Consider the following 26,001-nt stretch of genomic DNA (forward strand, 5'->3'; position numbering starts at 1 on the left):
TATACTGTACAATGGAATTCAATTACAAAATACTAGTCTTCTCACATCAACAGATGCAAAACAGGAACATAAAGAACAGATTAAACTCTAATTCGCTTATTTAGGACAGTATGCGAGTGTGTGTGCAGCACAAGTATTTGTTTTGCAGTTTTACCTCCTGGATGACTGAAAAAATCTGATCTATGACCTACTGGTCACTGAAAACTAAAAACTGCACTCATGGCTTCAGTAGACAATGTTTTACTTTTTCTAATGTCAGTGAATTTAGGAAAATTCATAGAATTTCAAGTTGAAAAAGGTCATGTAGGGATTTTTCTCTGCTATTAAACATAGTGGTTGGGTCATTTCTGATCCTAAGACAGCACAAGGGTTAATCATTTTAACACTAATGTAGCTCGTTGCTCCTGTTTTGTTCCTCAGAACAGCACATCAGTTGAACCGACAAATTCAGTTCACACACATTAGAGACAATTTAGTAAATAACGTATTGACCGGAGACCAAAACTCAGAAGCAGCTTCATTTGCTTATATATATATTTTTTTGAATCTCTTGCTTAATGAGGCTGATAACAACAAATTGCGGCTGATTTATTTCTCTGTTTGCTTGAATTTTTCCCTCCGCTGCAGCCTCCTCTCTCCTGTTTTAACGCTCGATCTGTTTTTAGCTGCAGTCTCTCTCTCTCTCTCTCTGTCTCTGTCTCTCTGTCTTTGTGTGTGGAGAAGCATTAGACCCTGCTGTTTAGATGACAACTGATGATTCATGTGTTGCATCCAGTCCAGCTTCTCCAGCCTCCACCGCTGACAGGACTCCGCCACTAGAGGGCGTCACTGCTCCACCTGCTCAGCCCTCCTCAGCATCCTGCAAGCAGCCGGGTACCAGTCCAATGAGGGGTTGTGTGACTGAGCTGATGCTACAAAAAAGAATTAGTGAGTCAGAACGACAACAACAAAATATTGTTATTTCTGTGTTGTTTTGTGTTAGAAAAAAGTAATTTGTTTATTTTACTAGCTTAATGTTCAAGTGTATTCAGCAGAGGGGGCAGATGTTGTCTGAGGGAGATAAGATCTTTAACTTTTAGATGCAGGAGTGATTGTACCACTCTTCCATAAGTGGGTCAAAACTGAGAATCAGTGTGTTTTTTTTAAGCCATTTTTGTCATTTTGGTTACGAATAACAATTTGTATTATTGTTTGCATTATATTTTTTGTCCACACAAGAATGATTTCATGTTTGAAATATGTTTATTTTTCACTTTATAACAGACTTTGAACATTTTGATTATAGAAAAAGAAGAATATTACACAGAACAGCAATAGAAGAATGTCAACATATGTTTTGTTGACATTTTTCCACTCTTTTCCTCCAGCTGTTGCTGCTCTCCTTCTCTCTTGTATGATATCAGTGAGAAAGACGTTGGAGTAGTAATACAAATATTACAATTTCTTTAAAAGTATAAAAGGTAACTGAGAAATTTAAATGGAATGATATCAGAAAGATGTTTTTGAGGAATAGCTGGAATATGAAATGATAAAAACTTTTCATTACAAAGATATTTCAAGAAAACGACCTCATTTTTGACCCACTTTTGCATCTAAGGGTTAAAGAGTTATTAAAGTTATTTGAAAAGTATTTCTTATCTTTGGTTTTTGTGATATTTTAAAAGTAACAGTTCATTTATTCTGCGTTTGGCCAGCGTTTCAGAAAGAGCCACCAATGTGAAGGTTCAAAGTTAGATTTTCATCTTTTAATTGGCTAAAGAAGGAGACATATTGTATATTTTACTGTGTGGGATAAAGGTTTCCAGTAAGCTTAGTTCATTTCACTTGGAAAGCTCTGGAGCGTCGTATGGTGCTGTGCGCGCTAAGCCTCTTAGGAGGCACGACCACAGCAGATGTAGGGAGAATGCCAATCAGGAGCTCCTGCTGAGCACAGAAACGCGTCGGCTCAGTCTCTGCCAGTCCACACAAAAACACAACAAAATACAGTTTTATCGCTTCAGGTTTGCAGTTTGACAACAGGGAGATGGAGCACACGGTGAGTTTCCAACGAATCTGAACCGTCAGAAAACAAAACACCGAGTCCGCTCCTGAGCCATGCTGCCTCAAGACGTCGGGAAGCAGAAGTCCCGCCGGGTGTCGGAGCCGATGTGCGGAGGAGACTGTCCTCCGGTGCCTCCTCGGCGCTTAAAGAGCCGCGACTTTCCTCTGAGCGTGAAGCGCCGGCGGTCCGGCTCCGCTCCTGAGCGCAAGGTAAACTGCGTCCTGGTTGGAGACGGAGCAGTGGGCAAGACCAGCCTCGTCGTCAGCTACACCACCAACGGATACCCGACAGAATACACTCCCACCGCGTTTGACAACTTTACCGGTAATATTTGATTTCACTGTGGCTGATTTCGAGCTTTACGCACAAGTTTTACGCACATGGAGTTAAAAGTTGGCACACAGTATGTCTCATATCGAGTCTGAATTACAGTCACAAGCCAAGTTTTACAGTTATAGAGCTGGTGTTCATGCAGGCTACACTGTTTTGCTTCACTGAGATGAAACAGTTACTGCTGTAGAATGCAATACTCAAACTGTAAACCGTCTCTTGATCTCCACAGTGATGGTTGTGGTTGACGGAAAACCAGTGAGGCTGCAGCTCTGTGACATGGCAGGACAGGTGAGCTGATCCTGATCGCTTTCATTTCTTTTAAATATTAAATGCATTTATAATGATCAAACCTCAACATGTGGGACAGTTATATGCCCTTAATGGAATATTACCACTGAGACATATCTTAACCTTTCTTCTTCTTCACGTGATAGAAATGGGGGCTGGTTGACGGATCTATTAATGTAAGTCATCACTGATCAATGAGTAGCTGTGCTTCCAAAGTTAGCAGTTGTAGCAGTGTTTGTAGTGTCGGACTTAAATCCATTAAGAGCCCTTCTGTTTGACTCCCCAGTGACCCTGTAACCCCACAGTTTACATCTTCCCCTGCAGGATTAAAGTGATTCCCTCTGTCACCCTGTGCTCCAACGCCCTCTTTTGGTAGAGAGTCAGCATCTGCAATAATAATAATAAATTAGTATCAGCTTTCCTCTTTTAAAAGCATTGGTAAAGAAATCCAAAAGATAAATTACAGCTATGTTAATTCCATAACCAGGACTGACCCTTTAAAGCATTTTGACCAACAAAATGTTAAAATAAATAAGAAAATAAAAACAGCTTTGAGGCTTCTGATCAGTAAGTTCTCAATGGATACAAAATGTGGTCTTGTGTACAATAATTATTGTCTAAATTCAGTTTTAACAGGAAGATTGATTGATTTGATAAAGTCCTGATCTATATTTGAAACTTCCGAGGATACACTGGTCATACCAGGGTGACAACAGATGATTAAATGCTGTTTTCAGGTGTGTAAATCCTCCATTTTGCATATGAAAATGCAGGAAGCCTATTCTGAAATAGAAATAGAACAAAAAACGAAACACATTTCAAAACGTTTCTCTTTGAAGATCACATAAATCATAGATCAAAACTCTGATTCTTTCAGCCAAGTTTGAACTAGATTTATGTTCAGAGCACAAACACTGATTTCATGTCAGATCTATTGCCTCTGGAAAAAAGTTTTTAAAAAAAATGAAAGTGATGTGCTGGTTGCATCCAGGAGATCAGGTGATATTTAAGGATAAGTCCTTGGATGAGCCTCCTGGCTTGGAACTCTTTCCACTTTTTGGTTTCTTTATCGGCATCTCTGGTGCACTTGGCTTCTTTCTCTTTGTCTTGGTCTCTACTTCACTGTCCGAGTCACTTCCAGATGTGGAAGACAGTGCTTCTTTGGATTTTGGCATTATGATATGGTGCCGCACAGCGAGTCCCTGGACTGGAAGCAGAAAGCTGATAGTCTATGAGAACTGCATGCCTCTCATGAGAGCACACAACACCACAATAGGCCCGTCGATTCTGCCTGTACAACATCAGGAAGATCAGACCCTTCCTGTCTGAATGTGCAGCACAACTCCTGGTCCAGGATCTTGTAAAATCACGCATCGACTACTGCAACTCCTTACTGGCAGGCCTCCCTTCATGCACGATCAAACCTCTGCAGATGATCCAGAATGCTGGTTCAGATCACTTCGCTGGCTTCCAGTTACTGCCTGCATAAAATTCAAAACTCTGAAACTTGCATTCAAAACTACAATGGAGACAGCTCCCTCCTGACTGAACTCTCTCATTCAGGTCTACACTCCCTCCCGCTCAACAAAAGGTGCCTGATACAACAACCACAACAGGGCTGGTCAAAAGCTAGACTCTTCTTCTCTGTGGTTCCCTGGTGGTGGAACAAGTTACCAAACTCTGTTCCATCTGCAGAGTCTCTCAGTCTGTAAAAAAAGACCAAAAACTCAACTCTTCACTGAACACCTTTGCACTTGACAGACTCCAAAAAATAACAAATAAAATAAAAATCCTATTACATCTGCACTGCCTGTAAACACCACGGTGCTATTATCACACTTGAACTAGTTTTATGGCTCTTATCCAGGTTGTTTTCTCTTGACTAGATCCTCTCTTGTGTTGTATCTACTCTCAGATGTACGTCTCTTTCGATAAAAGTGTCTTGCTAAAAGAAATTATAGAACTGTAGAGTAAGTTCAGCAAAATAGTCAATTTTTATTATTATTAGTATTACATCTCAAAACCAAAACTAACTGTTGCTGATGTACTTTATCCCTCTGTCCAACAAGGTTCAAAAACTATTAAAATCAATGAGTCACATACACACTGCAGTTTGTTCTGCTGACTCAATCCACTAGCTACCAAGTCTGCAGCTGAAAATAGTCCCAGACAGATGTAATACTTTGAGTCAGGTTTGTCCACCTCTGTTTTTTTTTTTTTTTTTTTTAGGAACTATGGAGAAAAAAAGAATTAAACCATGCATTTGTATCCCATTGGCCAAGATTTATAGTTGCAAGAAAGAGTATGTGAACCCTTTGGGATTACTTAGATTTCTAGATAAACTGATGTGTGTTTTTTATTGGGCAGCTTTAACCAACACCTCCAATCTCATCACATTGACTGGACTCCAGGTTGGCTGACTCCTGGCTCCAATTAGCTCTTGGAGAAGCCATTAGCCTAGGGGTTCACATAGTTTTTCCACCTTGCACTATGAATGTTTACATGCTGTGTTCAACAAAAACATGAAAACATATCATTTTTTGTGTGGTATTAGTTTAAGTAGATTGTGTTTGTCTATTATTGTGACTTAGATGAAGATCAGAACACATTTTATGACCAATTTATGCAGAAATCCAAGCAATCCCAAAGGGTTCACATACTTTTTCTTGCAACTATAAATCCTCAGTGGGATTCGCTGGGTGTGGAGTTGATAGGCATTAACTGTGCAGAGAGGTCACACAGTATAGAGACAGACTAACACAGTGTTAACGTTGGTCTTCTCACGAGATTAGTTGACAGTAACAAGGACTTAGAATGTAATAAAACTATTTGATTGTAACCTGGTTTCTCTGTTTCTTTCTTCGTACAGGACGAGTTGGAGCGCCTCCGGCTGCTGTGCTACAAAAACGCTGATGTCTTCCTGCTCTGCTACAGCGTGGTCCGGCCCTGCTCTTTCCGTAACCTGACCGAGAAATGGGTTCCTGAGATCCATCAGCACTGTCCTGGCGCTCCCCTGGTCCTGGTTGGCACCCAGGTGGACCTGAGGGAGGACGTCCAGGTACTGATCCACCTGGCGCAGAACCAGGAGCAGCCGGTGGGCACCGAGGAAGGCCGGCGTCTGGCCCAGGAGCTCGGGGCGGTGAGCTTTGCAGAGTGCTCGGCGCTGACCCAGAAGAACCTTAAGGACACTTTTGATTCAGCCATCCTGGCCAGCATCCAGCAGACGGACAGTAACAGCGTCGAACAGCAGCAGAGGCTGACTCTGAGGAAGAAGACTCCTGATAAGATCAAGAGCCTGTCGGAGACCTGGTGGAAGAAGATTAACTGTCTGATGGGAGAGCAGAGCTGTGAATTCAAATGAACAGCTGCACAGTTACAAAGCTGGGTCAGATTATATTTGAAAATTCTTGGTAGAGTTGATTTATTTTGGCCAGAAGGTGCCAGATGGGTGAGGACTATCACTGCAGGACAAAACAGCAAGCAGAAGAAAGAGTTTAGACGCAGGTTTGTGACCCAAAGTGTGCTACTTAAAATCTCCAAACGTACACTACTGTTCAAAAGTTTGAGGTCACTTAGAAATGTCCTGATTTTTGAAAGAAAGGCAGTTTTTTTCAAAGAAGATAACATGAAATGAATCAGAAATCCAGTCTAGACATTGTTAATGTGCTAAATTATTCTAGTTGGAAACAGCTGATTTTTAATGGAATATCTACATAGAGGTACAGAGGAACATTTCCAGCAACCATCACTCCTGTGTTCTAATGCTACATTGTGTTAGCTAATGGTGTTGAAAGGCTAATTGACGATTAGAAAACCTTTGTGCAATTATGTTGGCACATGAATAAAATGTGAGTTTTCATGTAAAACATGAATTTGCCTGGGTGACCCCAAACTTTTGAACGGTAGTGTACATGTAAAATTCTTCCATTACTCTTAGGGGCATTCCAACAATTGGACACATGAACATCAGCTAACAAGATGTTCTGCTCAGCCAATAAAAGCTGATCTAAAAAGGTTTCAGAGCTGCCCACTTGCTCAACACATTCAATTTATAAGAATAAACTCAGCTCACATTTGAAGGCATTAGCAGGTAGGGGGATATAAAGGAAGATGTTCTCGAACTGCATCATGTAGTAGAAATGTAGTACCCAGAGAGGCACATGCTAGAGAGTAAAAGTTTCAATGTCTCTACCTGTGTGGCATTCATTTTTGAACATTCACAGTGGTCTGCAACAGAGGAGGATGCTGCACTGTTTGATGTTGTGGCTGCTTTGGTCTGCAGGTTCTGGTGAGTCCAGGATCAGTTCAGCAAATGTATTTAGTCCTGAGATATTCAACATGGTCCTTGAAGTAGTGAATGAAATGTACTCATTAGTTATTAGTCCAGGGTTGCAGAAAGAATGAGCTTTGCGCTGCTGACTGCTCTTATGTTTTACTACTGGAATGTCAAGCTGAGAATAAAAGCTGGATCTCAGGATAAAAAAAGATATGTAAAACCACAGAAATTGTAATGCAAGTGTCTCAGCGTTCAGTAGAATTCCTTCTGATGTTGTTCACTGTCACCCATCTGAAGCTTCCAGGAGGCTACAAAAACTTACTGGGTTTGTTTTTCATTTTTACACCCCAACTATACAAGTACTTTGACTGTTAGCTTGTAGATTATTTATTTATTTATCATTTTTATTGCCATGACTGACCATGAATAATGCTCAGAAGCCTTGATTAAAGTTTATTACACAAGTGTATAAGATTGCTTCTTTTATTACTGATAAAGCATCAAAGGTTTGTAAGAAACGAATGCTGTGCACTTGTCCTACATCTTCTGCTCTTTGTCTTCACTGGACAAACACAGAACATGTTGGAGGGTTAATGGGGATCAAGGGATCATCTCATGTGCTCTCTGATCCTTCCAATCAACTGCTCATTCCTCCCCACCCGGCTGGACAAGGTGAACCTGCTGGAATCACAAAGCATCTTCACCTCAAGAATCAGTTCTGAAATCAAGCAGTCAGAGTCAGACCGTGTCCTGGGTGATTTTACTGTAATCTTGGGGTAAGCTGAAGATCAACGCTGTCCACGGCTTTCCTCTCCTCGGTTCAGAATCGGCAGGGTGGCAGCTCCTCCAGCCGTGGCCTCCTCTAATAGAAGCAGACAGGACCACCTGGGCTGGATTAGACCAGCATATGGAGGCTGATTCCCTCCCCACGGAGGCATCACATCTCAACAAGCGGGAGAAACACACCGATCTGCTTTCAAAGGTTTAAGCAAGTCTTCTATTGAACCTGTATGTAAGGAAGTGTATCTACAGCACTTCATGAACTGAGGTTTCATCCATCCATATCATTCCATTTCAATTTTTAAGATATCTTTTATATTTTTAAAGAAATCGTAATGTTTGTATTATTACCCCAAGCTCTATCACTGATAATATCATACAAGAGGTGAGGTTTTTGATTGGTAGTGTATAATGTAAAAATGATGGCAAGCCTAGTCATGAAATAGAAAACTGAAATGTTAGGAAGAATCAAACATTCATAAATGTAGCTACACTAGATTGGAAAATTTTTAACATGAGGATTAAAAAAGTGTACCTCATATCTATCTATCTATCTATCTATCTATCTATCTATCTATCTATCTATCTATCTATCTATCTATCCATCCATCCATCCATCCATCCATCCATCCATCCATCCATCCATCCATCCATGTATGTATGTATGTATGTATGTATGTATGTATGTATATGTGTATGTGTATGTGTATGTGTATATGTATATACATATACACATATATATATATATATATATATATATATATATATATATATATATATATATATATATATATATATATATATATATATATTCTCAGACTTAATTCATTTCTGTAATCTCATGCCAATTTTAAGTTTCATCATGTTCAGCAGCAGGTTGTCCAGAAGTATGTCTGGAGAGGAGCAGTAGGTTTAGCAGGTGGCCTCCTTTAACCTGACCTACATTCCCTCACAGAGGCACTGGCAGCGCGACAGGTTTTACAGGCAGGTGTGGGTTCCTCTCTGGGACATCTGGTTCCTGCCGATCACCTCACAACTGTCACACACTCACACACTGTGGTTGTATTTTACACAACAAAAACGACTGGACAACCTCTAAGAGACCAGTTTCAGTCTCTCTACGTCTACCTTATTTATTTGTGTATGTGCTAATGGCACTATCTGACACTTTGTCGAGTATTTTTTGAGATGTTGATCATTGACAGTATGAGTAATGTTAGTTCTGCATGCTGTTGGGATGAATCCCGTTAAAGATGTCTTCTTTCTGCAACAGTCACTGGCAGCCCCATGACGCTGTAATACTCAGAGACACCAACAACAATTTTTCTGTTATTTTAGTGAAATACAAAAACATTTTGGCCATAAGGTGGCACCAAAAGAGGCACAAGTTGGTGTCGAAACACTGAATTCAGTATCCACGTATCACGGTGTATATACTTATGTATGTCTCTGGTGCATTTCAAGTTTGCACAAGAAAAAAATAAAAAATAAAAATCTGAAAAGAAATACCATGATAAAATTTATCATCAAAATGTTTTTACACTTACTGAGGTGGAAAAGTTGGTTTATCATTGAAACCAAAATGCAAAATCCAAATTACCAAAAAAAAAAAAAAAAAAATTGCTAGAAGCACGTGAAAACAATATTGAAACTCAGGATGCATCCATATTATTACATTTTCACTTTTTTAAAAATAGAAATGATCTCCATCCAGACCAGTATTTTGGCACAGTTTGAGAAATATTGTCTGTGCATACTAAGCAAAATATTACAAAGGAAGAACAGCAGTGGTGAATGGTAACACCAGACATTACCTTAATGGCCATCCAGCATAAACAGTGAAATAAAGACAAATTTAGGGATTTTTAAGCTTCCGTATAAAAATCAGAAATGGTATATTTTACCCTAAAAATGGCACAATTTTGTTTGAAGAGGATTCCAGTTGAAATTGATTGAATTACCGAGGGGCAATGTATTTTAATTGCCCCTCGGGGATAAATAAAGTGTTTAAATTAAATTGAATTGAACTGAATTGAATTGAATTGGCATGTGTCACCACTAAAACCAATGTCAATGAACATAAACTAAATCTGAAGTAGCTCTGTAGTAAAATAAATGCAGTTAAAGTACAATATAAAAGGGCCTCTAGTGGAAATACAAATTGCACTTTCACCTGTCCAGGGTGTCCCCTGCCTTCGCCCTGAGGTTCTAAAAGCTTTGACCAGTAGTGTATATGTATATATACACTTAAGATACTCATTTGCATTTTAAAGTGTCACGACAAGATCATCAGACCATACTATGGGTGAGAGAAAGAAATTTTTTTTAATTGATTTTGCATGTGAAACAAAGCAAAGCCAACATGATGAACACACAACTTTTAAAGTGAATAAATAAACACACCAATGCAGGCAGTTAATAAATAGCTGTGGTGGCGAAGCAGTAAAATTATAAATATGAATACTGAACATAGCTTTCTGACTTCCACTGAGTGAGTGACAATCATTTAAACAATTTAACAGCACCAGCACTGTGAGGAGATACTAGCTTAACTCTCCGGGCATTTTGGAGAAGTGTGCTGAATCCCGTTAAAGACTGGTCAAGTCAGGCCAATTTTATGAACCCAAACAGAGTTTCAAATTTGAATCACGGGGCTTTACAATCTGTACAACACAAGCACACCCTACACTTTGTTTCCTTCCACTGGAAACAAATGAAGAAAATGCCTCCTTGTTACTCTGAGGTCTAATGCTTAGTTGACCTTCAATAATATAAATGCATTTTGTATGAAATGCTGCTGCCTTCATGCTACATACTGACCACATCTGTCTGAAGCGACTTACTGAAGATGGCCACAGATCCATGTTATTTTCTCACAACTTTGCTATACAGTGCAGATTGATCCTCCACAGCTGCTTGTCTTCTTGTTCTGTGAAGGAAACAATAGATTTAGAAATATTTTGTTGATAAAATGGTAAAATATACAACATACACTACCATTGAAGTTTGGGTTGAAAACTCACAGAGGTATTCATGTACTAACATAACTGCACAAGTGTTAGGATCCTGCTCTAGCCCCTGCCCTTCTTTCCCTTCTTCCTCTTTTTCCTCCTTTCTCCCTTGAGTCCTGAGTTGTTTCTGCTTTGACCTGTCTGTCTCTCTTTGTCTCCCTCTGTCTGTCTGTCACCTCTCCCTCATGTCTCTCTCTCTCCCTGTCTCTCGCCCTCCTGCTCTCCCTGTTTCACCTGCCTGCATTCTGCCATCAGCTGATTACTGCAATGAGTGTCACCTGCAGTAATTAGTCCATTCACCTGTTCTCCATCTCACCTGCACCTATTTAAGTTCTGTCCTGTCATTCACTCCCTGCCGGATCATCGACCCACGTGCCTTCATGGACTCTGTTTTCCCCTCCTCTGGATTTCCCTCACTTGGACTCAGTTCTTCTTTTGGATTCTCGCTAGCCCTGTTTTTGTCTCCAGCCAGTAGCTCCAGTCTTGTCTCCGTTCACCCCAGATTTCCTGAGCCTGCTTCCCTACCCCTTCTGTTCAGTTCCCCCATTTTGTAAGTACCCCTCCTTTGCTTAGTTCAGTTTTGTGATCTTCCGTTTTTTCATAGTGTGTTAGTAGTAGTTCGTTTTGGCCTTGGTTCCTCCCAGTTCAGTTCTCCATTCATGTATTGTTTTAGTTTTCTGGTGTAATAAAGTTCCTCTCATAATTCACCGGTCTGCCAGTCTCTCTGTGTCTGCGCCTGGGTTCTCCAGCTCCCCCCATAACAACAAGGGTTTTCTAATCATCAATTAGTCTTTCAACACTATTAGCTAACACAATGTATCATTAGAACACAGGAGTGATGGTTGCTGGAAATGTTCCTCTGTACCTCTATGTAGATATTCCATTAAAAATCAGCTGTTTCCAGCTAGAATAGTCATTTACCACATTAACAATGTCTAGATTGGGTTTCTGATTAATTTAATATTGTCTTCCTTGAAAAAAAAACAAACATATTTTCCTTCAAAAATAAGGACATTTCAGACACCAAGATAGCTCAACTGGCTGAGCGGGTGACCCATAAACAGGGGCTGTAGTCCCTGATGCAGCTCATGGCTCTTTGCTGCAGGTCTTCATCCTACTTTCCTGTCTGCCTCTCTACTAACCTGTCCAATAAAACCAATGACAGGCCAAAAAAATTACTTTAAAAAAATAAGGATATTTCAAAGTGACACTGAACTTTTGGACAGTTGTGTATAACCTATAAACAAAATTGAAAAAAGAAAGAAAAGGTTGGCATAGAAAATTTGATGGAAAAGTATCTTTTTTTTTTTTTTTTTAAATTTAAAGACCAATAAAAATGATCCTGTGTGTAGACTTGCTCACCCTGTAGTGCTGTTGGGTTTGGTCGTTGAGTACACGACAGACTCCTCCTGGTGTCTGTCCGTCTGACCTGGGCTGAAGTTGGAGTAGACAGCATCAAGCTGTCTTGTAGCGAATTGCACACTGGCATACTGGATTTCATCCATCTGCCGGCCACATGGACAAGAGTATGTTATGAATGCGTAGAGGGTGTTGGATAAACAGAACTCCAGTGTGACTAAAGGTCGTACATGTGATTTGTAGAGCTGTGCAGATTGCTAAGTAAAAGAGGTGTCTAGTCATTTGCAGAACAAAGGACTGTGGCTTGATAATCTCTTGCTGCAGAACCTTCAGCTCAAACCAGGGATGTTAGAACATAGCAGGTGCACATGAGAACTTTGAATTCTTCAAGGAATACCGTAAACCTGAAAGTTACTGGAATCAGACACCGAGTTGTCTGATTCCAGTAAAATAAAGCTGACAGAACCTGAGCTCTAAACTCTGAAACACATATAAAGAACACTCTCTTACTGACAAGTATGTGGTCCAAAGAAGGAACTTGTTCTTGGTACCTATTGTAAACATTGCTTAAGTTATAGAAACTTCCTTCCTCTTACAACAAACTTGTTGATGAATAGATGTAAAAGCGGATCGACAGTAAATCATCTGTTCCATCTACGGTATGTGTCCAACTCTATGCATTTTTGCTGAACTGAGACTTTAAAAGAAATATCTACACTTACAGAGTTTACAGAAAATGTAATGCAACTCTGGTATGGACAGACACTTAACCTGATGTTCATTGTATCTGACATGAGAACAGAAAAACATGAAGAAGGAGTAGGATATGATTAACTTGAATGAACGAAACAGCCAAATCCAGGGTTAATCAACCTTAGAACAGGGTTTTTACAGGTAACAGGTGAGTCTGAAGTCTAAACAGCACATTTTCCCTCACCTCTGTTTTACTGTCTGGTCCCTCTCCAGCCTGAGGTTGTTGTTTCAGAGACCTGTCTCTTCTTGAAAAAAAAAGACAAACAAATGAATAATTAGTCACACAGCAGACTTCACAGGATAGGTCCATGTTTTCAAGCATATTTCAATACACTGTACAAATCACCACAAAACCACAGAGGTTTTGTCAGCTGTTTTTTTTTGTCAAACATCTGACTCCCTTTGAAGGAATTTTACTCTTACTCCCACATTAGGAAGGCTTGTTGCTGTACTATGGGTTTAAAACGTGTCTGATGCTCCCAACTACATCTCTTGGCTCATGATGTATCTTAGAACTCTTTTGTACACCAGTATTGGTAACCTGGATGCATTATCCATTTACTTGAGAAAACTTTAAAAAGCACATTTTGGGTCATGTGGGATAGGTTGGCGAAAGAGGCTATTGCATTTGTAAAGTCTGATAGGTGTGATGCATGACTTCATTAGGTACACTAAAGCTTAAAAAGTCAGCTGACTCTGAGGTCAGGTGAGAGGCACTGATGGATTTTTCATTGAATGACCCATAGATGTTTCCTTTAAGATCCAAAGTTAATACATCACAGAGAAAATGAACTGCTTACCTAATCCATAGCAGGAGAAAGAGAAGAATGAAGGCCAAACAAACAGCAGTAATCGATAGAGCAACTGGGAACTTCCATGAATCTGTAAATATATGATCAGCACAAACACTAAATTCTTGGGTTCAATGGGGAATGATAAGAGCACAGAAGTTACTTTCTCATATGAAGTGTATTTGATGGGTGTGAGTTTTTGTTAAAGGTTCATGCGCTGCTTTGCTAGACCCAGTCGCGATTTAATGTTAAACAGCAATTTAAGGGGAAAACTTCGAAGGCAGGTGAACACTTTTTATAGGTACTGTATGTTAGGATCCCCTATGGTGTGACTTCTATGTCAACTGCAACTTACTTGATGCAACATTCAGATATAAGGTGGAGTTATGACGTCCTCTTGTGTTCTGAGCTTCACAGTAATAATTCCCACTGTGTTCAGCTCTAAAGTCAGTAATGGTGAAGATCTGTCCTGAATAAAGTGGTGAGTCTTCATCCTCCTTGTACCAGGTGTAAGTAGCTGCTGGGTTAGCATCACTGCTGCAGGTCAGATTCACTGAACTTCCCTCCACTATCTCACCAGATGGATTCACTGACACAGAGAGAAGCTTTGGAGCATCTGGAGGACAAAGGAGAGACAGAAAAGCAGTTATTTCAAAGTGTCCTGGAAGCTTTTATTTCAGTTCAGTGACAGAATTCATTACAAACTGACATTCTTTCTACTTGTCTGAATAAAGCAAACAGTGTTTTTATGTATTTTTAAGGGAAATTGATGGACTGATGTTTACTTACACAGGACATCCATGAATAAAGACACAGACTGATCATCAGACTTGCAGTCGTAGAATCCTCTGTCCTCAGAGCTGATGGAGGTGAAATGATAAGTTCCTCCTGATCCCAGAGGCAGACTTTGGTTCCCCTTGTACAAAGTGTTTTCAGCTTCTGGGTTAGCATCACTGCTGCAGGTCAGAGTCACTGAACTTCCTTCCACTATCTCACCAGATGGACTCACTGACATAGAGGGAAGCTTTGAAGGGTCTGGAGATTGATGCAGATAACATATTATAGTGTGATGGTTTGTTCAGACACATGGCTGGTGACCATTATTTTCAGAAAATAAATGAGACTTCTAGAGACATTTAACAAACTTTAGTATTTAATATCATGTGTTAATATTTCATCATTACTGATTTCATCAGTCATCAGTGTCGCATTAGCAGAAGTAATGCTAATTGTGAAGGCTAACATCAAAGTTTCTGCTTTTCCATTCTCTTCTGAAATAAACAACAAATAGTGGCTCCCTTCATTGTAGTAAAAACTTCTAAAATAACAGTACACTATGATGTACAGTACGGTGGGATTTCCTCTGGAGTCCCACATATTACAGGTAACACACTGTCTGGATACTTTGAGCAAAAGTTTGACATTTTGTGAAGTAAACTCACACACTGAAGGAGAGCGGTGATCCTCATGTCCTTTGAAAGCACAGGAGATCTTGTCTCCAGGATAAAAGGAATCTGTGTAAGTAGAACTTTTCTGTTTTGAGATTTCCTGTCCGTTCTTGAACCAGATGTAGGAAAGATGAGCAGCTGGGCTGCAGCTGCTGTGACACTTCAGCTCTGCCTCCGTATGAGACTGATGGACTGATATTATTCTGGTCACCTGCACCTGCAGAGCTGATTATGAGAACACAACAGTAATGTCATGAATCAATATGTGCTCACATTAACACATTCTATATTTTAAATCCTTCTGCTTCTTTCAGTGGATTCATGTACACTACCAGTCAAAAATTTATTTTTACTACTTTCTACATTATAGATTCTCACTGAAGACATCAAAACTATGAGGCAAGATATATGGAATTATGTAGCAAACAAACAATTGTGAAATTACTCTAAATATGTTTCATATTTTAGATCCTTCAAAATAGCCACCCTTTGCTTTGATTACTGCTTTACACACTCTTGGCATTCTCTCCATGAGCTTCATGAGGTAGTCACCTGAAATGGTTTTCACCTCACAGGTTTGCCTTGTCAAGGTTCATTTGTGGAATTTCTTGCCTTCTTAATGGGGTTGGGACCATCAGTTGTGTTGTGCAGAAGTCAGGTTGGTACACAGCTGACAGCCCTATTTGACAACTGTTAGAATCCATATTATGGCAAGAACCAATCAGCTAAGTAAAGAGAAACAACAGTCCATCATTACTTTATGATCTGAAGGTCAGTCAGTCTGGAAAATTGCAAAAACTTTAAATGTATCCCCAAGTGCAGTCGCAAAAACCATCAAGCTCTACGCTCAGGAAAGGAAGACCAAGAGTCTCCTCTGCTGCTGAGGATAAGTTCATTCCAGCCTCCAGCCTCAGAAATGGCAAGTTAACAGCAGCTCAGATTAGAGTCCAGATAAATGCCACACAGAGTTCTAGTAGCAGACACATCTCTACATCAACTGTTCAGAGGAGACTGAACCAATCAGGTCTTTATGGTCAAACAGCTGCTAAGAAACCACTACTAAGGAAAAGCAACAAGCAGAAGTGATTAGTTTGGTGCAGGAAACACAAGGAATGGACATTAGACCAGTGGAAATCTGTGCTTTGGTCTGATGAGTCCAAATTTGAGATCTTTGGTTCCACCTACCACAGTTTGTGTTTAGTTGGACCATCATTTATTTTTCAACAGGACAATGACCCCAAACACACCTCCAGGCTGTGGAAGGACTATCTGACCAAGAAGGAGAGTGATGGAGTGCTGCTTAGGTCAGATGACCTGGCCTCCACAGTCACCTGACCTAAACCCAATCCAGATGGTTTGGGATGAGACGGACCACAGAGTGAAGGAAAAAGGACCAACAAGTGCTCAGCATCTCTGGGAACTCCTTCAAGACTGTTGGAAAACCATTTCAGGTGACTACCTCATGAAGCTCATGCAGAGAATGGTAAGAATGTGCAAAGCAGTAATCAAAGCAAAGGGTGGCTATTTTGAAGAATCTAAAACATAAAACATGTTTTGACTTATTTCACACTTTTTTGTTTGCTACATAATTCCATATGTGTTCATTCATAATTTCGATGCCTTCAGTGAGAATCTACAATGTAAATAGTCATGAAAATAAAGAAAAACCACTAAATGAGAAGGTGTGTCCAAACATTTGACTGGTCGTGTACATCAGTTTGTGTTCACAGTACCTGTGACAGTCAGAGTTGTTCCAGGTAAATTGCTCTTCCATTCAAACCGTCGTGCTGTAAATTTAAATTGATATTGGGCTGAATCAGTGACTCTCAGGTCTCTGATCCTCAGAGTGGAGCGTCCTCTCTTGTCAAAGACCTGAACACGACCTGCATAGTGACAGTCTTCTCTGAGGTCCTCAGGCTGTGAATGATACAACTGACGACTACGTTCAGGACTGAACCAGAAGTTTGTCAAAACCAATGTTTTATGACTGTATGTGCATGAAATGTCCACTGATGATCCTTTGGGGACGCAGATGCTTCTGTGGGTGTAAACCACGCTACTACAGGGTGATTCACGAACACCTAAAAGAAGATTAAAGCATTTTAAAAAGCAAAATATTGACTCTATCAATACAGATCAGGTGATCCTGTTGTTGCAACACTGACAGCAGTAGTGGATCAATGAAAACAGGCAGGAGATATGAGGACTCTTGTATTAACAATATAGACAGTGATGGTACAAAGTTACAACTCACACAATGAAGGAGACGGAAAGTTCTCATATCTTTTAACAGCACAGGCAATGCTGTCTGACTTTTCAAAGTATTTGTCAGTAGAAGGTGTTTTTGTGTGAAGGGTCTCTCCATTCATGTACCAGACGTAGAAACCATGATCAGATAGATGACAGCTGCTGCTACACGTCACCTCTGCCCAGGAAGGATACCAGAATGATGTGTCTGTCACCTTCACCTGGAGAGCTGTACGCGTAAAGAAAGAAATGTCATTTTAACTGTTGTCCAGTAGTAGCAGTAGCACATTTCACATCCTCATATCTTCAGGAGAAAAATCTTACCTGTGACAGACAGAGTGACTCCAGGTGAACCAATCATTATCCATCCTGGTTGGTTTGTTCTGAACATGAACTTGTACTCAGCTGAGTCGCTGTTTCTCAGGTCTGTGATTTTCAGAGTGCAGCTGTTTTTATCACAACGGTACTGTACACGACCTGCAAACTGTGAATCTGTCATCAGATCTATAGGCTCATCACGGTTCATCTTAGTAAACCACACAGCTTCCTCAACCACAGTGACTTTCTCCTTTATTCTGGATGGGTATGTGTAGGTGCAGCGTATGTCCACCGCTGATCCTTGTAAGGCACAGATCTGAGTAGAAGAGTAAGTCACTCTATAGTCAGTGTCACCCTGCACCACTGAAACACAGAGCACATCAGAAAATATGATTAATTCTTCTGGTGTTAAAGGAGATATCCAAAGTCTCTCCAGGTCATATCGATGTGCACTGAGACAGGAAATCGCACACTCTGGTGCACTTCAAACATTTACACTTATCTATAGTAGTTCAAAACTAAATTCCTTCTGCGCTCTGTTGCTCTTGTTTAAATTCATGTGTATTTGATCTTGTATAAGTGCTATGACAGCACAGAAAACTCCAGAGTCAAATTCCTTGTAATTTGGTCACATGATCGGCTGATAAAGCTGCTTCTGAGGGTTCTACAGGGTATTTAACCTGTAAACCATGACTCAGCTGTATTGAAGAAGATAAAAGGAAGAGAAAGCATTTTTAGAAAGGAGAACTGACAGATGTGGAGGTGACACAAGTGCAGAAAAACACAAAAGTATGAAACGGTCAGGTCTGGTAGTATTCAGCACAATACACATGTATGGCACACATCTAATGAATAAACTGGTGGGTTTGACTGGACTGTCATATAATGATGATAATGTGAAAAAGATGTTAACATGGTTCAGTATATATTTTCAACAGACATCCTATGTTAAAATTGAAACTGAATCTTTGCAATAAAATACTTCCCATATTAAAAATCGTACCTTGCAAATGAACTGTCAAAATGTGTTTTTACAAACAGAGTTGAAAATTTCAGTAAGATTGAGCAACTTTTCATGAAAATCTCTTGGTGTCCTCACTGCCTTATGAATGTTACACTTCACAGAGAGCTTGTCTTTAAAACAGAAATAGGGTAGGCTACACAGAAATCAACATGATATTTTCCAGAACTTGAAAGCCATCTCACGTATTGTAGATGGATGGTTGATGTGACATGTCTATTCAGAATTAGGAGTAAATAAAGTACCTGATGAGGAGAGAAGACAGACAAGAAATCCAGTTTGTACTACTTTACATCCCATGGTGGTCCTGTCCTCTCTCTGCTGCGGCTGGAGACAAAGTAAAACACATCAGTAATTCAAAAACACACAATAAATTCTATCAATCACATGAATCAACACAGTAATCTCACCTGAAGTGTAGCTGACGGTGACGTCCACTCCACTGAACTTGTTCAGACAAATTTGGCCTTTCGCTCTTGTTACAGCTCAAAATCATATAAAACTGTGAAAAAATCTAAGCAAAATCAGCCATCCAGAAGACATTAAAGCTAAGCAACAGCTTTTGTTGCGGACGGTGTCTGACAAAGACGAATGTGATCTGCAGTCAGAATTTGTTCGGTTTCACTGTGGTTAGGACACAAACTTTCAGTGGTTTAGGTAACAGTTTCCTTCCTCTTCCTCTACTGTTCAGATGGATTATATATTCAGAGAGATCAAGCTGCTCAATATTTTTATTATTATGCTTTTGCATATACAACCAAATACCTTATTTGGAAGAAGATTCTGTGGTCAGATGAGTCCAGTTTCCAGCTTTATCTACCTCCTGCTAATGTGAGGGTACACAGAAGGCCAGGTGAAACATTATCTCCAGCATGGACAGTACCTACTGTCAAGCATGGTGGAGGCAGTATCATGGTTTGGGGATGCATGAATGCTGCTGGTGTTGGTCATGTCACTGTCTGTGATGGCACATTTAACTCTGTCATGTATTGTGCCATTCTCAAAACCCACATGCTCCCTTCTGTACATGCGATGTTCCATTGAGGTCAAAACTGGATGCTTCAACAAGATAATGCCTCTTGCCACACATCCAGGACCAGTAGAACTTGGCTGCAGGAGCTCAGTATCCAGGACTTAGAGTGGCCAGCTCAATGCCCGAGCATGAGCCCTATTGAAAATCTGTGGTGGATTATCAAAAGGTCTGTTTCAAAGCGTAAACCAAAGAATTTAGAAGAATTAAAAGCAGTAATTCTAGAAGAATGGGAGAAGATTAGCCCTAAACAGTGTGAAAGGCTGGTGAGGAACATGTCAGCCAGGATTAGAGCTCTACTGCATGCTAACGGCAGGACTACTAAATATTAATTTGATGATGTGATGATTTATCTATTTTTTGTTCAATTTTGAACACACTCTCTGTTATTTGTTGACTTTGATACCGACAATGTTGAGAACTGGCAAAATGAAACTGTCAAGAATTTAGTTTTGTTAGTTTTCTTGTAAACAATAATCAAAAAATATCATTTGTTTTCTTTGGGTCTGTCTAATGCTGTCACACCTTTTGAAACACACACAAAAAATTCACAAATATTTCAAGATAATATTTGAGATTGTGTAAAATATTAAGGGTGTTCAAAAACTTTTTTCCACCACTGTATAGCGATGCTGGGATTCTGTTTACACACACAGATCAGCATCTGCTGTTTGATTCCCACCATCCACTGGAACATTGTCATTAAAGCAGCGGGCTGATAATGTTCCTTCCAATGCAGAGGGAAAGGAGGAGGAACCAGGTGTTCCAGGTAAATTGCTCTTCCATTCAAACCGTCATGCTGTAAATTTAAATTGATATTGGGCTGAATCAGTGACTCTCAGGTCTGTGATTTTCAAAGTGCAGCTGTTTTTATCACAACGGTACTGTACACGACCTGCAAACTGTGAATCTGTCATCAGATCTATAGGCTCATCACGGTTCATCTTAGTAAACCACACAGCTTCCTCAACCACAGTGACTTTCTCCTTTATTCTGGATGGGTATGTGTAGGTGCAGCGTATGTCCACCGCTGATCCTTGTAAGGCACAGATCTGAGTAGAAGAGTAAGTCACTCTATAGTCAGTGTCACCCTGCACCACTGAAACACAGAGCACATCAGAAAATATGATTAATTCTTCTGGTGTTAAAGGAGATATCCAAAGTCTCTCCAGGTCATATCGATGTGCACTGAGACAGGAAATCGCACACTGAGGGCGCAGGAAAGAACATGACTGCATTTCAATTGAATCATGAGTCAATTGTTTAAAACGATAAAAGGAACAGAAGACATTTGTAGAAAGGAGAAGTGATGCATTGTAGAGTCATTCATCTGCTGATTCTCTGTTTATTTTGAGATCAGACAACTGTCGATTTCATGTGAAACAGATGTAAAAAGTGTAAAAAACTCTTTTAGTCTTTAACTATTATACTTTTCTATTCACGACCGTTCAAAAGTTTGGGGTCACCCAGACAATTTCATGTTTTCCATGAAAAGTCACACTTTTATTCATGTTCTAACATAACTACACAAGGGTTTTCTAATCATCAATTAGCCTTTCAACACCATTAGCTAACACAATGTAGCATTAGAACCAGGAGTGATGGTTGCTGGAAATGTTCCTCTGTACCTCTATGTAGATATTCCTTTAAAAATCAGCTGTTTCAGGTTCCCAGATGGCTCAACAGGTTGAGTGGAGGATTCATAAACAGGGGCTATAACCCCCTGATGCAGCAGCCTGGGTTTGATTCCAGCTCATGGCCCTTTGCTGCAGGTCTTCTCCCTACTTTCCTGTCTGTCAGCTGTTTTAGAATAGTCATTTACCAAATTGACAATGTCTAGACTGATTCAGTTAATAGGATCTTCATTAAAAAAAAAATGCTTTTCTTTCAAAAATAAGAACATTTCCAAGTGACCCCAAACTTTTCAAGGTGTGTCCAAACTTTTATCTATATCTATATAACGAACAAGAGTTTTTTGGGATTTTTTTATACACACTTTTAAACACACATACATATATATATACACACTACCGTTTATTTGTATTTGCTAAATTTAAAAAAACAAAACAAAAAAATCCCTCAAAACTCTTGTTCATTATTGTTACAAAATGAACAGCAGTTTGTTTCACTGGAGTCGAATCTTCTAGGAACTTTTTATAACGGTCCGTTGTTATCAATACTAATCAATGCCTGATCAGTGTTGCTCTTTTTTTCCACTGAACTTTTACATTTTGAAAACTTCACATGATCCTATCTTTGAAAGAAAAATACATTTGACAGCTACACAGAAGTAAACACAATATTTTACAGTATTTTAAAGCCATCACATGCACTGGTTGGTTGATGTATGTGTCCATTCAATGAGATATATTTCAGAACTAAAACAACCAGCTGCAGCATCACTGAAAAATGAAACATGTAAAATTACAGTACCTGATGAGGAGAGAAGTAAGACAAGAAATCCAGCTTGTGCTCCTTTACATCCCATGGTGGTCCTGTCCTCTCTCTGCTGTGGGTGCAGACAAAGTTAAACACATAGTAAAAATAACACACAGTAGACAATGGCATCAATGAAACGGTGATCTGACCTGAAGTGTAGCTGACAATGACAAAACTGTACAACATTTTAAAAATCACAAAAGACATTAAAGCTAAACAATAAGCAGGCAGTAAAACGCTAACAAAGAATGGTGTGATGGGATTTTGTTCTGTTTCGCTGTGGTTCAGATACAAACTTAACATAGTTTAGCAGACAGTGTCCTTCCTCTATTCGTGTTTGCGGTTAAGTGAAAAAACTTACAAATGGCGATGGTCTTCTTTGCAAGTGGATCACACAGCTGTGATCAAAAGTTTCCATCCACTTGTAAATACATATACATCAAGAAATTCTAATAATCAGTTAAATGTCCTTTTGCCTTTTTAACTTGAATTGGGTTCTTTTGGAAACCATACACAAGCTTCTGGTTCTATCTTTATATATTCCTCTTGAGAGAATTGTTGTGGTTAAACTAAATTTGCTGGCTTTCTGATACAGACTTGTTTCTTTAGGTCTTCTTTCATAGGTTTTGATGGGGGTTGAGTCAGGACATTGGTGAGGCCAGTCTAAAACCTTAAATCTGACCAAATTCAGCCTTAAAAAACATTTTTAACCGCTTTTGATGTGTGTTTGGGGTCGTTGTCTTGTAACACCCAGCTGTGTCCAAGACTCACTCTTCAAGAGTGTGGAGGTAATCCTACTTCTTCATTATTCCATTTACTTTCTGTAAAGCTCCAGTTCCCCAGAGCACAATACTGCCACCACCATGCTTGATGGTAGGTTTGGTGTTCTTGGGGTTAAGGGCATCATTTTCTCTCCTCCAAACATAGTGTTTTGTAACCCTTTCCAGACTGATAAATGTCACTGACTTTCTTTTTGCATCTATACTTGAATCTCTTTAGAATGTGACATCATGCGTTGCTTTTTGAGACCCTTTAGCCACTTTACAATGCCAGACAGTTTCCATTTAGTGATGCTTAGATTGAAAAAGCCTGGCAGTAATCAAATGTGGGTGTGGCTGGTGAAACTGAACCCAATTGCCAAATAAATTTGGTTATTTGGTAGATTGGTAGCTAAGGGGGAAATTACTTTTCCACATATGGCAAGGTGGGTCTGGACAGCATTTTTTGTGGTGTGTCGGAGTGTATTGTCCTGCAGAGGGTAGCAAATGGCATCAAGGACTGAAGTTGCCATGAGGCGCGAGAGGTTGAGGGGCTGCTTGACCTGCAGTGTTTAGGTGGGTGGTACATGTCAGACATCCTCATGAATGTCAGGACTCAAGGTTTAGCAGCAGAAAGTTGCATTATAGCGTGATGATCAAGTTTATTCACCTCACCTGTCAGTGGTCATAATGTTGTGGGTGCTTGGTGTATGTGCAACAAATGTCCACTGAAGAGCCCTTTAAATCACAAATGCTTCTTGTGGCGTAGGACACGATGTTGCAGTTATTATTACGGGCACTTGAAAGATTAAATGCTTTTAAATTGTTAGAACTTCAGAATTTCAGACTAATTGTCTCCATACTGGTCTGTAATCTAAATCTGACCTTCTGTGAAATACAATATATACCCAGAGATCAAAGAGAATCCTCAGAACTGATGCTGGGATTGCTTGCATGTACTGCTGCTTTGTTGGTGTCACTTCTCCTGATCAGTAAACTTTACTCACAACTTAAGTCATCTGAGTCTCCAGTGTGTCTCCCTGTGTCTGCCTCCTCATCCTCTCTCAACCTCGCTGAAATTCCACAACAAGTAGTAATACTGTAAGTGCAACTACTTCAAAGACAGATGGGGGGAACAGAATAGCCAATAATAAACATACATGCAGGTATGATAGTAAAATGTGTCAACAGCGCAGACCACATGCAGATACTGGAGTACATGTATAATTTTCAAGTCCTTTTATAGCACAACCAAATGTGTCTTTCTAATAAAAGTTGTATTCATAATTTATCACTGTCAGCTGGCTTTAAATTTGCTGACCTTCACCTGCAGAGCTGGATATGTAAAGAACAACAGACATTTCGACTAAGATGCACTCACACATGTGTACACACACATTCATGGCAATGTTTCATAGATGCAAAACATTTTCAGATGATGTTAGCAGCAACAGACTTGTTCATCTCTCATCAGGTTGGTTTGTTATAAACATGAACTTGTACTTAGCTGAGTCATTCTCTCTGCATCTGTTGCAGGTCCACTAATGCAATATCACTTCCTTTTAGGGGAACCACAATACTTCTGTGAGAATCGGAACAAGGTAATATCCCGTTGATGGGTGTGTGTAGCTTTTCTCATGAAGTATAGCTCTGACTGGCACCATACTCTAGATTAAGAAAGCTCCTACTGGTGCCCATCACATGAAAAAAATTCTCCTTGTTAGGGTGAACAATGAAGGTTTTAAGGTTGTGGAATATCAAAGTAGACAGAAACATTTATTTTTTTGGATAAGATTTGCACCATCATATAATTGGTTTGTATTATTCTATCAAAGCAGGGCTATACTGTTAGAGACCATATGTACAAATCAACTGCAAAATTTCTGGACTCATTACGACATTATTTCTGAAGTTACGGTACTTCAAACATTGCTCCATGGACTGGCACAAATTTTTAACTCAAAAAATAATGTTAACTATAACCCCAGATTTACACATGATAACTTAAGAACATATGTACGAACAGGAAAAAAACAAAAACTTTTTTTGGGAACTTTTTAAAAAAATTTGGTCAATTGAGGTGGAATGATCCTGTCTGTCTGTATGTAGGCACAGTGCCGTGAAAAAGTATTTGCCACCTTCTCAAATTCTTATTTATTTTTGCACGTTCCCCCACTTTAATGTTAAAGATCTTCAAACAAATGTAAATATTAGACAAAGACAACCCAAGTAAACACAAAATGCAGTTTTTGAATGATGATTTTATTTATTAAGGGAAAAAAACTATTCAAAGCTACCTGGCCCTGTGTGAAAAAGTAATTGCCCCCTAAACCTAATAACTGGTTGGGCCACACTCAGCAGCAACAACTGAAATCAAGTGATGTCAGTGACTTTATTTCTCATCTCTTCTTGAATTTCTTTGGATTGTGGCATTTTGTTGCAGATTTTTAAGCCTTCGGCTGACTTCATTTAGTCAAACAGTTTCCATTTAAGTGATTTCTTGATTGAACAGGTCTGGAGGTAATCAGGCTTGGGTGTGGTCAGTGAAATTGAACTTGCTTTCCAAAAAATGTGATTACCCACGGTTAATTCATGATTTAATAAGGGGGGCCATTACTTTTTCACACAGGGCCAGGTAGGTTTGGATAGCTTTTTTCCCTTAAAACATTAAATCATCATTTAAAAACTGCATTTTGTGTTTACTTTGGTTAACCTTGTCTAATATTTAAATGTATTATATGGTCTGAAACATTTAAGTGGAGGAAATATTCAAATAATTAGAATTCGAGAAGGGGTCTTATACTTTTTTAGAGCACTGTATATATGTATGTATGTATGTACACACATGCACACACACAAAATAAAAACTGAACTGCAGTAAAATGTGACTTTGCAATTGTTATTTTGGTGTACTTGCAGGTTTGCTTATCAACAGTTCTTGATGAGTCCTTGTTGCATATAGATGTTGTTTTTCCATTGATAGAGCCAGTGAATTCAAACAGACCAATGGCAGTGAGCGACATGCAAATCAGAGCCGGTATGCCCCGCCCATCTTCTGGAATCCACCAATGGCTGTTGATGTGGGCGGTGCCTGGAGGACAACAGCGG

At 39.6% G+C, this 26,001-nt stretch overlaps 2 protein-coding genes across 3 annotated transcripts; one reads left to right on the forward strand and one right to left on the reverse strand.

The window, feature by feature from the left end:
* The first annotated feature begins 1,823 nt into the window (after nt 1-1,823).
* Nucleotides 1,824-7,404, forward strand: LOC111581366 (rho-related GTP-binding protein RhoU-like). Of its 2 annotated transcripts, XM_023289499.3 has the most exons (4): nt 1,828-2,365; nt 2,604-2,662; nt 2,809-2,838; nt 5,532-7,404. In XM_023289499.3, the coding sequence occupies exons 1-4, from the start codon at nt 2,095-2,097 to the stop codon at nt 6,021-6,023; spliced, it is 852 nt and encodes a 283-aa protein (XP_023145267.1). In that variant the 5' UTR covers nt 1,828-2,094; the 3' UTR covers nt 6,024-7,404. The 2 variants fall into 2 exon arrangements, with proteins under 2 accessions (XP_035812839.1, XP_023145267.1); XM_035956946.2 differs by lacking the exon at nt 2,809-2,838 and having other exon boundaries at nt 1,824-2,365.
* Nucleotides 7,405-10,020: 2,616 nt separating this feature from the next.
* On the reverse strand, nt 10,021-19,442 carry LOC111581372 (sialoadhesin-like). The gene is made up of 12 exons (XM_023289507.3): nt 19,077-19,442; nt 18,912-18,993; nt 17,652-18,008; nt 17,335-17,556; nt 16,814-17,161; nt 15,075-15,305; nt 14,422-14,667; nt 13,988-14,248; nt 13,642-13,723; nt 13,026-13,086; nt 12,092-12,234; nt 10,021-10,647 (listed from the first exon to the last, which is right to left on the reverse strand). Exons 2-12 carry the CDS (start codon nt 18,964-18,966, stop codon nt 10,584-10,586), a joined length of 2,070 nt encoding a protein of 689 aa, XP_023145275.2. The 5' UTR covers nt 18,967-18,993; nt 19,077-19,442; the 3' UTR covers nt 10,021-10,583.
* Between the last annotated feature and the right edge of the window lie 6,559 nt (nt 19,443-26,001).

Source organism: Amphiprion ocellaris, chromosome 4 (genome assembly GCF_022539595.1).
Source record: "Amphiprion ocellaris isolate individual 3 ecotype Okinawa chromosome 4, ASM2253959v1, whole genome shotgun sequence".
NCBI classification, from domain to species: Eukaryota; Metazoa; Chordata; class Actinopteri; family Pomacentridae; genus Amphiprion; species Amphiprion ocellaris.